The sequence below is a fragment of the Sapajus apella genome, unplaced genomic scaffold, assembly GCF_009761245.1.
Source record: "Sapajus apella isolate SASKATOON/1434 unplaced genomic scaffold, GSC_monkey_1.0 scaffold4, whole genome shotgun sequence".
NCBI classification, from domain to species: Eukaryota; Metazoa; Chordata; class Mammalia; order Primates; family Cebidae; genus Sapajus; species Sapajus apella.
The window spans coordinates 52,086,382-52,098,642 of NW_022436944.1; the positions used below are offsets into that span (position 1 = coordinate 52,086,382).

The following is a 12,261-nucleotide window of genomic DNA, read 5'->3' on the forward strand; positions in this document are numbered from 1 at the left end:
TGATCCACCCGCCTCGGCCTCCCAAAGTGCTGGGATTGCAGGCTTGAGCCACCGCGCCCATCCAGTTTTTAATTTTTTGTAGAGATGGAGGTCTCACTATGTTGCCCAGGCTGCTCACAAAATCCTGGCCTCAAATGATCCTCCTGCCTTCCAAAGTATTGGGATTACATGTAGGGAGAAAATCCCACAAGTGCCGTGGCAAGGGTCTGAAGCCTCAGCCTCTTCCCATATAAATATTGATTTAGAAAAGAATTAGAAATGTAGGGACATAGTTATTCCTTTCTATAATCATACATAATCTATAGTTACTCACTTATAATCATAAAGATAGATACTCAGTATAACCTTTAACTTTACTAATGACTATCGGGTTATGAAGCATGGAACTGAGGTGACATTGTGAACAAAGTGATCCTAAGGCAAGCTGCTCTAAGTCCTCTGTCACGCCGCATAAGGGCTACTGGAGGGCGCCTCGGCTGGGCGTCAGCCCAGCGCTGGGAAAGCGCCCGCTGTTTAGCCAGCTAGGGAAGGAGACATCCAAAATGACCGAGACGTCTCCTTCCTGGGGGAGTTAGGAGAAAACTCCGCTTCTCCAAGCTCTTGTGACAAGGCCTGACGGCTGCCAGGAAGACCTGCAGACATCCGGGGGCTGAACTGTCTCTATGTGATGCTGGGCTTCAGTGGCCACGTTCCATGTCCACTCTCATGCACTGCTTCTGCACCTGGTTTCTCTTTTTCTTAAAAGATTAGAATAATAGTAACAATTTCAGTGTCCTTGACATTTCTGACAAATGTGCAAAGAGCGCTGACGCATTGGGTTTTCTGCTCGCCTCGGCTACTTGCAAGTCCCAGGCCCCCTGTCTTCAAGACATGTGACTTACCTGACCCTATCACCGACCACCATTGCCTCACCCTACCTGCCCTTCCCCCTGCTGTGTACTCAATAAAAGTCAGAGTGTCCCAGCACTTGGAGCCACTGCAGGTCTCCGTGCTTGGGTTGGCAGTGGACCCCCAGGCCCAAACTCTCTTTTGTCTGTGTCTGTGTCTTTTATTTCTACAGTTTCTTGTCTCTGCACCAGCAGTGAGGGGCTCATAGAACCCAATAGGGCTGGACCCTGTAATTATAAGGCATGAGCCACTGTGCCCAGCCTATTTTGTTTTTTTTTGGTTTATTGTTTTTAGAGACAGGGTCTTGCTATGTTGCCCAGGCTGGCCTGGATCTTCAGGGCTCAAGAAATCTTCCTACTTCAGCCTCCTGAAAAGCTGGGACTACAGGCATGCGCCCCGGCTCCCAGCTTGAATGAATTCTTTTTAATTTTAATTTCTGTCACCAAAAACACTGTGACTGATACAGAGTCAACTACAATTTTACTACTTTTTTCATTATATCTGATCAGATATAACATCATAAGCACACTGGTGAAGAAGAGTTGTAATCAGAGTACCACTTTTTTTTTTTTTTTTTTTTTTTTGGTGCTGTGACTCGGATCAGAGTACCACTCTAATTGAAGCTTTGAAATTGACAATAAGCCACCTGCAATCCCTTGGTGCAGAGAAAAGGAGAAGAACTTGGACATCTTGATTTTTCACCAGATATTCAGAGGTCATCCACCTGGCTGGCTCCCTCTTAGAGTGTGACATCATTTTTTTTTTTTTTGAGATGGAGTTTTGCTTTTGTTGCCCAGGCTGGAGTACAAATGCACAACCTCTGCTAACCGCAACCTCCGCCAGGTTCAAGTGATTCTCCTGCCTCAGCCTCCTGAGTAGCTGGGATTACAAGCATGCGCCGCCAGGCCTGACTAATTTTGTATTTTTAGTAGAGACAGCATTTTTCCATGTTGGTCAAGCTGGTCTTGAACTCCTGACCTCAGGTGATCCACCCACCTTGGCCTCCCAAAGTGCTTATAGGCAAGAGCCACTGCCCACGGCCAGAGTGTGGCACCTTTACAGGGGACTGTGGGCTGGGCACAGTGGTTCATGCCTGTAATCCCAGCACTTTGGGAGGCCAAGGCAGGCGGATCACCTGAGGTCGGGAGTTCTAGACCAGCCTGACCAACATGGAAAAACCTCGTCTCTACTAAAAATACAAAATTAGCTGCACATGGTGGCGCATGCCTGTAATCCCAGCTACTCAGGAGGCTGAGGCAGGAGAATCACCTGAACCCGGGAGGTGGAGGTCGTGGTGATCCAAGATCACACCACTACACTCCAGCCTGGACAACAAAAGTGAAAAACTCTGCCTCAAAAAAAAAAAAAAAAAAAAAAGAAAAGGGCCATGAAGCCTTTTGCCTAAGACCTTGCAAAGGTCTCCCCAGGGGTAGCTATTCACACCTAGCAGACAACACACTAGTGTGGACATCTCAGTGCACTTGGCAAAGCCGATCTCTGAAGCCTCCTGTACATCGGGCCAGCCATGGCGCTTGCACTGGCAAGGATCTTGCTCCAGCTCTTCAGTGATCACAGTAAAGTGATTAACACGGAGTAGCCAGTACAATGATTATTTCCTATCGGAGGTGGGCGGTGCCTTAGGCAACACCAGGCAGAAAAGCCCAGCACTGTCTCAGCCGTTTCTGAGCAGACTCAGGAAGTGATCCTGGTTCTCCAACTTGAGCATGCATCAGAATTGCAGATAGTGGTGGTGAAGGGGGTGGAGAGTGAGGGTGGGGTTGGGAAGACTTGTCAAGACACACACTGCTGAGCCCTACCCCTAGAGTTCCTGATTCAGCAGGTCCGAGTGGGGCCTGAGAAGCTGCATTCCTCACAAGTTCTCAGGTGCTGCTGGTGCTGCTGGTCTGGGGACTATACATTGAAAATCACTGTTAGAAGATTGCTGAATTGGATAAAGACCCCTCAAAGGAGAAATTATCCAGCACGTGGTTTTTCTACTCCCCTGAAGCCCTCGGCTCAGCAAAGATGCCCTGCCATCTCCACTGTGGGTTCTGAAGCCTTGGACAAGTACGGGAGTGAAATGTACATCTATGTAAAAAAATGATACACAATACTAACTTCATGCCTGTGGGCATAGAGCAAGAGATGTCACAGCATGCCTGCATCTCTATCACATTGTCACAGCAGTCCCTAGATGCAACGATTCCTGTATTACAGAGAAAGAAATGGAGGTACCAGGCAGCCATCACTGTTGTCTACAAAGTCACACGTGGAAGGCAATTTATTTTTGGTTATGAGAATTGTCAAATGCACGTAAAGGTGGAATTAATAAATCCCCAAATGCCTCAACCGTAGTGGAGTCTGGCAATGACAGTGGTTCTCAAATTTGAGGGTGCATCAGAATCACCTGAGAGGCTTGCCAAAACAGAGACTGCATGGGTATCATCCACACACAAGAATGACTAAGACTGTGCCACACTGAAAACTCTTCTGATGACAAGACGGCACTGGCAGGGAATCAACTCACAAAGGTAGTTTTATATTTCAGTCTGCTTTGTTCTTGAGGCAGGGTCTTGCTCTGTCACCGAGGCTGGAGTAGAGTATTGTGATCACAACTTGCCGCAGCCTCAACCTCCTGGGCTCAATCGATCCTCCCACCTGAGCCTCCTGAGTAGCTGGGACTACAGGCATGTGCCACCATGCCTAGTTAATTTTTGTATTTTTTTGTTGAGATGGGGTTTTGCATGTTGCCACACTGTGTCAAACTCCTGAACATGACTTTGGTATTACAGACATGAGCCATGGCACCCAGCCAGATTTTTTGATGTTATCTCTAAATGAGTAAATCTAAATATTGCCACAGGGACACTGCTCAAAAGGCAGATTGATAATATACCTCGTTCTGGCAGTCCTGTTTGGGCCTGTCTTCATTTTTATGTTTTTTTCTTTAAGACACAGGGTCTTATTCTGTCACCCACACAAGAGTGCAGTGACAAGATCATAGCTCACTGCAGCCTGGAACACCTGTCCTCCAGCAAGCCTCCTCCCTCAACTTCCCAAAGTGCTGGGATTACAGGCCGGAGCCACCACGCCTGGCCTCTTCATTTTAAAAACCACCCAGAAGGGATACAAAATAGAATGTCACTTTGACAGATTTTTTTTTTTTTTTTTAATTGAGACAAGGTCTTGCTTGGTGGCCCAGACTGGAGTGCGATGCCGGGGTAACGGCTCACTGCAGCCTCAACCTCCCAAACAAGCATGTGCCACTGCATGCTGCTAATTTATTTTTTGTAGAAATGGGGTCTGGCCATGTTGCCCAGGCTGACAGCTTCTAATAGAAGCAAACATATGCTCCTCTTGTGAGCAGTTATCCCAGAGAAATGAGAGTTTGTATTCTTAACTTGTACCAGAATAGACACTATAGCCAGGAAAGAAACGAGGGAAGAGGAAGGAGGGAGGGAGGGGGAAGGAGGGAGAGAGAGAGAGGAAGGAAGAAGGGAGGGAAGGAGGGAGGGAAGAAGGGAGGGAGGAAGGGAGGAAGAAAGGAAGTTCATTTCATCAACCGGGTAAACTTTTTAAAAGTATGGTATCTGCACAGTGGAGTACTACTCAGCAATAAAAGGGAAGGAACTGATATGAACTACTTGAATTCCCAACAGGATGGATCTTCTAGTGTGTTATGTTGAATGACAATATTCTGTATTACTTCAAGTTTATGAAGTCCAAGAACAGGCTAAACGAACCTCCAGCGACAGAAAGCAGAATCCACTGCAGGGGTTGGCTGAGGCTGGGTGGGGAGGGGTGTTGGGGATGGGGACAGGGAAGGAGGGGAGGTCAGGATGGCCCCCACGGAGCTTACTGGGGGTGACGGGCATGTTCTATTTGTTGATCAGGGCGACGGTTACACAGGTGTACACACACATAAAAATTAGTGGAGCTGAACACGGAAGGTCTGGGCATCGCACCGTGTGTAAGTTAAACTTCAGTAAAGTGCTCTCAGCACACATCCGCAGCCGCACCCACACAAAATCCCAGGAGGCTCAGTACCAGCTGCGGTCCGGGCCTTGCCCACTTCGGGGAGGCCACGACCCAGGGCATCCGGTTTCCTCTCGCTCCAGTCCAACTTCCGCGCATCTACGCGGCCGGGACTGCCGCTACCTTTCTGGAAAGCGCCGGCCTCGGGTCCCGGCTCCCGCCCGCCACAGGCGTCCCCGCTGCTGCGGGGCAGGGACCGGGCGCCCCGCCCTCACCAGCGCCCGCCCCCGCCCGCCCCCGGCCCGCCCTCCGCATCTGGCCCCTGGGCCGCGGCCCCGGGAGGCGGCCAGCGAGCTGGGGTCGCGCGATGTCGCACGGAGCCGGGCTCGTCCGCACCACGTGCAGCAGCAGCGGCGGCGCGCTCGGACCCGGGGCCGGTGCGGCCCAGCCCGGCGCGAGCCCCCTGGAGGGGCTGCTGGACCCCGGCTACCCCCGCACCCACGCGGCCCTGCTGAAAGTGGCGCAGATGGTAAGAGAGCGCGGGGCGCGGGGCGGAGGTCCCACGGGGCGTCCCGGGAAAGCAGGGCCCGGGTCCGGCCGGAGCCCCGGGAGCGTCGCGCAGCGGGCGGGGAGCCGCGTGGCTGAGTTCGCGGCGGGGCTTCCTCCGGGAAAGTTGCTGCCTCAGCCCCCGCGCTGGAGCTCGGTCTCCCGCTGACGCCGGGCGCCGGGATCGCCAGTTTCTCCGGCCACCCCCCGCCCCGCGGGGCCTGACCCGCCTCCTGACCGAAACCACGGGCAAAAGTTCCTTTTCGTCTTTCTTCCTCTTCTCTGGGCCGCGCCGCTTCGAACCCGAGCCGGGGGTGGAAGAGTCGCCCAGGCGGCGGCGCTGAGACAGCGAAACCCGACCTCCTCCCCGTCCACGGCCTCCTCTTTCCTCCGAGCCCAGCGCGGCACGGCGTCCCTGCTCTGTGCGCAGTTTCGCTTGAGGGAGGTCAGGGGGTCTCGCGTTCCAAGGTGGGAAAAAGAACCCGGGCCCTCGAGCCGGCCGTCCTGGTCCCCTGCGCTCTCAAGTTCCAAGGGCAGGTGGTCAGCTGGGAGAGGCCTGATCTCAGGGGCTGGTTCTCACGTGGGGGAGCCAGTCGGCCGTGGAGCCAGGCAGGATGAATGTCTGGACTTGGGTTGTGGCTAGCTCAGCACCAGGGCCTGCCTGCTACCAAGGCAGACGTTGCCTGGCCGATTCTCTTGCTCACTCTTTTCTCCCCTCCCGTTTTTTCCTTCTTTAAAAGTGTGTAATCTGAAACACCTTTTCCGTTTGTATGATGTGTTTTGGAACTGGGTTGGGCCGTTTGTGAGTCTCCACTTGTAATGTTTGCACCGAGAATGGTAGGGAGGGGAGCGGGAGGTTTCAAAAAGGGGCATGGGGAAAGGAACGTAGGGCCGGCGCAAGGTCAGACCCAGAAGGTGGACTGGCCCAGGGGTTGGACACAGGGTCTCAGACGTCTGTGCATCTATGGCACTGCTATTCCACACACACTGGGTGTGCATAAGGTGGCCCTCATGTCCTGCTTGGGCCAGACCTCAAGAGAAGGGGGCGCTGAGTTCCTGCCTCCCTAAGAACTGTGTCTCGATGAAGCAAAAATTAGGAATAGAGGCATTTTAGCATCGTACCAAAAAATCTGGTGCTGAGCATTGTTGGGTTTGAGCAGGGCATTTTTTGGCCCAAGCTAAGAGATTTGATCAGCCAAAGAGAAGAGACCAGCCCATCTCACCATGCGCTGGGGTGAGGCAGGCCCTACCTGAGCACGGGAAGAAATGACTTTGGTAGACAGAGAATGGGATCTGAAGCCTCCATCTTGGCCTATGAGTTTGCTGGACAAAGATATTATGGGATGAAAAGTCTCCTTGTTGGTTTGTGAGTTTGGTACACAAACATAACAGAGATGAAACCTGGGCAACATAGGGAGACCTCTTCGTTTAAAAAAAATCGTGTGGTGGTGTGGGCCTCTAGGCCCAGTTGCTTGGGAGGATTCATTGAGCGGAGGTCAGTGAACTGTGATTGAGCCACTGCACTACAGCCTGTGTGGCAGAGGGAGATCCTGTCTCTAAAACAAAAACACACCAAAAAAGAACAGTAATGGAGATGAGAAGACTTCATGTGGTCCATGAGTTTGATGAATAAAGATATGGGGAGATGAAAAATCTCCACCTCAGTTTTTTGTTTGTTTTTTTGTTTTGAGACGGAGTCTTGTTCTGTCGCCCAGGCTGAAGTGCAGTGGTGCAATCTCGGTTCACTGCAATCTCTGCCTCCCGGGTTCAAGTGATTCTCCTGCCTCAGCCTCCCGAGTAGCTGGGATTACAGGCATAAGTCACCATGCCTGGCTAATTTTTTGTATTTTTGGTAGAGATGGGGTTTCACCATGTTGGCCAGGCTGGTCTTGAACTCCTGACCTCAGGTGATCCGCCCGCCTCGGCCTCCCAAAGTGCTAGGATTACAAGCGTGAGCCACTGCACCTGGCCTCCAACTCATTTTCAGCTCCTCAGCTAGCCTCTGGCCTATGGCCCTTGTGCCAATTTGCAATTCACAAGAGTGGGGCCTGTTGTTCCGAAAAAGAGAACAAAGACTTGAAGAATTTCTTTATCGCTGCTTCTCTGTGTGCCCCTCTTACAACCTTGCCGGGAGTCTCACACCTTCCCTGGAGGCGTCTCCATCACTGCTGCGGCCTTGTTTGATCAAACCCTCTGGGGCAAAGCTGCCCTTGCCGGCTGGCCGTATTAGAGAAAATAGTTAGGGCTATCTACTGGGCCTCTTGTCTAACGCCTCCCAGTTTTCCTCCTCCTCTTCTCAAGCTCTGCTTGGGCATTTGAGGTTCATCTGTCTTCTTTGCTGGAAAATGCTTGCTTAGCCAAGCTTTAACATTAGGAAAGGGCAGAAGCAGCTAAATGAATGCCACCCATTGGGCTCTCTTTCTATGGGTCTCTCATTTTGACCATTGATGTCTCATTGCATACTGAACAGGCTGACCCTTTTGTCTTCAGCTTCTCATGAAATGTTTTCATTATGATCTGATCAATAGATCTGCCAACATGTCGTCTTAAGAAATCATGAGACAGGCTGTTCCACTGGAGAATGACTTCCCTTGTCTTGGGCCTTGTATTTTTTTGATACAGAAAGGGTTTTGCTATGTTGCCCAGGCTGGTCTTGAACTCAGGGGTTCAAGGGATCTGTCCACCTTGGCCTCCCCAAGTGCTGGGATTACAGGTGTGAGCCACTGCACCTGCATGAGATTTTTTTCAATAGTGACATTTTTGAGACCTATTATTGTTTTTGATCATGTTCTAGTAATTATATACTATATACCATGTATGTGTAATCTCACTGCATGTTTCTAGGAAACCAGTGAAGTCACATGTTTCATAGGTAAGGAAACAGGCTAAAGAGGTAAAGAGACACTAAAGTCACACAGCTCTTAACAGTAGTGGCAGAACTGATCCAGGCCTAGAGGCCTCATCTCCAGAATGCAAACTCTGGCAGAGTTGCTGCTTGTTAATAGTTCTAGGGAAATCAAAGCCACAGTGAGATAACACTTCACACCCACGGAGATGACAATAAAAAGGACAGAAAATGACAAGTGGTGCAGATAAGGCGGATGTGAAGAAATTGGAACGCTGATACAGTGCTGAGAATGCAAAATGGTGCAGCCACTTTGGGAAACGGTGCAGTTTCTCAAAAGTTACCATGTGACCCAGCAATTCTACTCCCAGCTCTACCCGAGAAAAACGAAAACAGATGTCCGCATGAAGACTTACACATTCATTTGTTCATAATAGCATCATTCATAATAGCCGGAAAGTGGAAACAACACAGCTGCCCATCAAGCGATCAATGTATGAACAGCAACTAAAACTGTATTCATACAACTGAATATTATTCAATCATAAAAAGGGAGAATGAGGCACTGATGCATGAAATAATATTGATAACCTTGAAAACACTAAGCTGTGAGAAAAAAAAAAGCCAATCACAAAAGCCCACGTTATATGATTCCATATATATGAAATGTCCAGAATAGGCAAATGTATAGACACAAAAAAGTAGATTAGTGGTTGCCTAGGTCAGGGAGCAGGGGTTGAAAGGAAGTGGGAAGTGACTGCTATCATAGGTATGGGGTTTCTTTTGGGGGTGATGAAAATGTTCAAAAATTGGTGACGACGCTGGGTGCAGTGGCTCATGCCTGTAATCCCAGCACTTTGGGAGGCCAAGGTGGGTGGATCACGTGAGGTCAGGAGCTCGAGACCAGCCTGACCAATATGGTGAAACCCCGTGTCTACTAAAAACTACAAAAATTAGCTGGGCGTGGTGGCGGGCGCCTGTAATCCCAGCTGCTGGGGAGGCTGAAGGAGGAGAGCTGCTTGAATCTGGGAAGCAGAGGTTGCCGTGAGCTGAGACTGCACCACCGTATTCTAACCTGGGTGACAGAGCGAGACTGTGAGACTCACATACACACACACACATTGGTGATGGTGATAGTTGCACAACTCTGAATATATTAAAAACCACTGAGTTTTATACTTTAAATGAGTGAACTGAATGGTATGTAATTATGTAAATAGATCTAGGGAGAAGTGTGAGGGGCAGGATGCTCTGTGTGCACCACTGGGCGTGGGGAGGCCACAGCTACACTTCAGGAAATCCCCATGGCGTTCCCACTGCACCCACTCCTAGAAGAAGGGGTGTCCACTGCAGAGTCACAGAAGCTGGGCTGAAGGGCATCCCCTGAGTGCCTGAAGGGTCTGAGCTAAAAGGGATGCCCTGGGGTCTGAGGGCGCTAGATATCCTTGCTGCGGGAGTAGGGAGACCCCAGGATGGGGCTTGTGGCCCTACCAACACTCCCTTCTATTTGTTCATTCAACAGACCTTTATAACTGCCACACTCATCTCCATTTGTGCAGAAGCAGACGACTGTGACCAAGTTCTTGGCCCTCAAGAAATGTGTGGTTCAGCTTCTCATGGGAAGAGGGTCTTTACCAGACCCTAAGAGCTGGTTCTTGGATCTCGTGCAGGAAAAAATTCGGGCAAGTCGTATAGTGAAGTTAAGACAGTTTACCAGGACCAGGCACGGTGGCTCACACCTGTAATCCCAGCACTTTGGGAGGCCAAGGTGGGTGGATCATCTGAGGTCAGGAGTTCGAGACCATCCTGGCCAACATGGTGAAACCCTGTCTTTACTAAAAATACAAAAATTAGCCAGCTGTGGTGGCACTCACCTGTAATCCCAGCTACTTGGGAGGCTGAGGCAGGAGCATCACTTGAACCCGGGAGAAGGAGGTTGCAGTGAGCCGAGGCACTCCAGCCTGGGCGACAGAGTGAGACTCCCTCTCAAAAAAAAAAAAAAAAATAGTTTACTGGAGACCACTCAATTACAGAGTAGGGAGTCTGCAGAATGTAAGAGGAGGAACCTGCCCATTGCAAACACGGTGCTTGCTTTTACAGGTTATTAAAAATAGCGCACTTTGTTGCAAAAGCTTGTGGTCAGGTTGTCAGGCTATTCGTATTGTTACTTTCCTATGTGATCATTGATTTCAGCAAGAATTTATATCATTATTTTTAAAACAGAACCTATTCTTAAGAATACTTTTTCTTCTTAAAGTACTGGGACATTTCCGTAAGTTCTGGGTCTTTATAGTTAATATTATTAACTCATTCCCTCAAGCATAAACATCTTGTGACCAGGATTGCCTAACCCCCTGGGAATGTAACCCCGAAGGTTTGGGTTTCTCTGGCCTTTATTCAAAATGGAGTCACTCTGGTTAGGATGCCTCTGACAAGCTGAGGGGATGAACAAGTACCAAAATTGGCTGCTGAGGACGGCAAAAGTTCTGATAGTTGCCCACCTTATGGAAGAGGGTTAGAGAGCAAAGGTGAGATGTAAATTGCATCCTGACAGATGAGTGTAAGTTTGTCAGGTTGGGAGTGGCTCATTTACCCCTCTAGAGCCTTTATTCAGTATATGTTTAAGTTAGAGATAAGTGATATTTTAGGGGTGGAAAGGAAAAAGATGTAGCAAGAAGTGAGCTGGTATTGGAATAATTCTTAATCGTCCAACCCCAGACATTTAGAAATGGGTACCGTCTTAACCACTGAGCATCTGCTATGCTCTTAGTCTTACGCTATGTGGAATACAGGTATTAACAAAATAGACTCTTTTTGCCTGTGCAGAAAAACAGGCTGTGACATTTGCATAACTGTAACATGGACAGAAAATCAGAGTGTATTTCACAAGCGGCAATGATGGAAATCTAAATTTCTTCCAGGAGGTTCATTTATTTGTTTGGCAAATGTTTGTTGATCCCCTACTGTGATCAGCTAATTAGTGGGTCATCACTAGGAGGTGATCACTACTGTGTGCTAGGGCACTGTGGAAAGACAGATGAGCCCCTGTCTCTTTATACCCAAAGAGAGAAAATAAACATTAATCAAATGGTTGTGAGTATGTCATTACAAACCGGTTTGGAAATTATGAAGAACAAGTACTCAGTGGTATAGAGCATACACTAGGGGGTATGACCTTTTGTGGGTTATAAAGGGCATTTCTAAGGGACATCTGACTTGAGCATGAGGAAATTACATCACAAGCAGAAGAAAGATCATTGGCCGACGCAATGGCTCATGCTTACACCCAGCACTTTGGGAGGCTGAGGTGGGTGGATGGCTTGAGTCCAGGAGTTTGAGACCAGCCTGGGCAACATGGTGAAACCTGATATCTACAAAAATTAGATGGATGTGGTAGCATGTGCCTCTAGTCCCAGCTACTTGGGAGGCTGAGATGGGAGGATCGCTTGAGCTTGGGAGGTCTCGGCTGCAGTAAGCGGTGATCACCGCTGCACTCCATCCAGCCTGGGTGACAGAGCAAGACCCTGTCCTCCCATCCCCTCCAAAAAAGAAAAAAGAACATGGACCATGGCTCTTAGTGGAGGGAGGAGTATCTCTAGGACTGGAGGGAAGAGAACAGGGTGGGAGTATTGGGGATGAGACTGGAGATATGTAGGGACCAGACCCAAGGGTCTGCCCAATCTTGAGGAAGGCATAGTCCTTAGAAAAATCAGCAAAGCACTGTATCAACTCACCATTGATGAGGTGATTCTCAACTAGGGGCTGTACCGCCCCCTAGGGGTTATTTTGGAATTTTGTGGAAACTATTTTTTTGGTCTTCACAGGGATTAGGGTTATATTACATACACATCTTATTCATTTCAGAATCGTAATGAGGACAATGCAAAATACTTTATATCCTAAAATGATATTTTGTCTGAAAGAAGATTGAAGGAACCTTCCCAGACCTGGTGCTAGGGTTCGTACACTAAGGTTTCTTGGCAGGAGAGTGGGTCCTAGAGACCCTC

The 12,261-nt window shown here is 49.3% G+C and overlaps 1 protein-coding gene and 1 long non-coding RNA gene across 7 annotated transcripts in view; one reads left to right on the top strand and one right to left on the bottom strand.

Moving 5' to 3' along the window:
* LOC116543169 overlaps nt 1–4,065 on the bottom strand; it is a 19,772-nt gene extending 15,707 nt beyond the window's left edge. Inside the window, exon 1 of the long non-coding RNA XR_004265502.1 lies at nt 3,521–4,065. This is a non-coding gene — a long non-coding RNA (uncharacterized LOC116543169). The remainder of the gene's footprint in view (nt 1–3,520) is intronic.
* Nucleotides 4,066–4,921: 856 nt separating this feature from the next.
* The window catches only part of CMTM7 (CKLF like MARVEL transmembrane domain containing 7), a 95,819-nt gene continuing 88,479 nt past the window's right edge, over nt 4,922–12,261 (top strand). For 4 of the 6 annotated variants that reach the window (XM_032268621.1, XM_032268627.1, XM_032268597.1 and 1 more), the window contains exon 1: nt 5,022–5,392. In XM_032268621.1, coding sequence (XP_032124512.1) covers nt 5,231–5,392 — 162 coding nt within the window. In that variant the 5' untranslated portion in view covers nt 5,022–5,230. Of the gene's footprint in view, nt 5,393–12,261 lie in introns of all 6 variants that reach the window. The other 2 variants (XM_032268637.1, XM_032268606.1) reach the window with 2 other exon arrangements.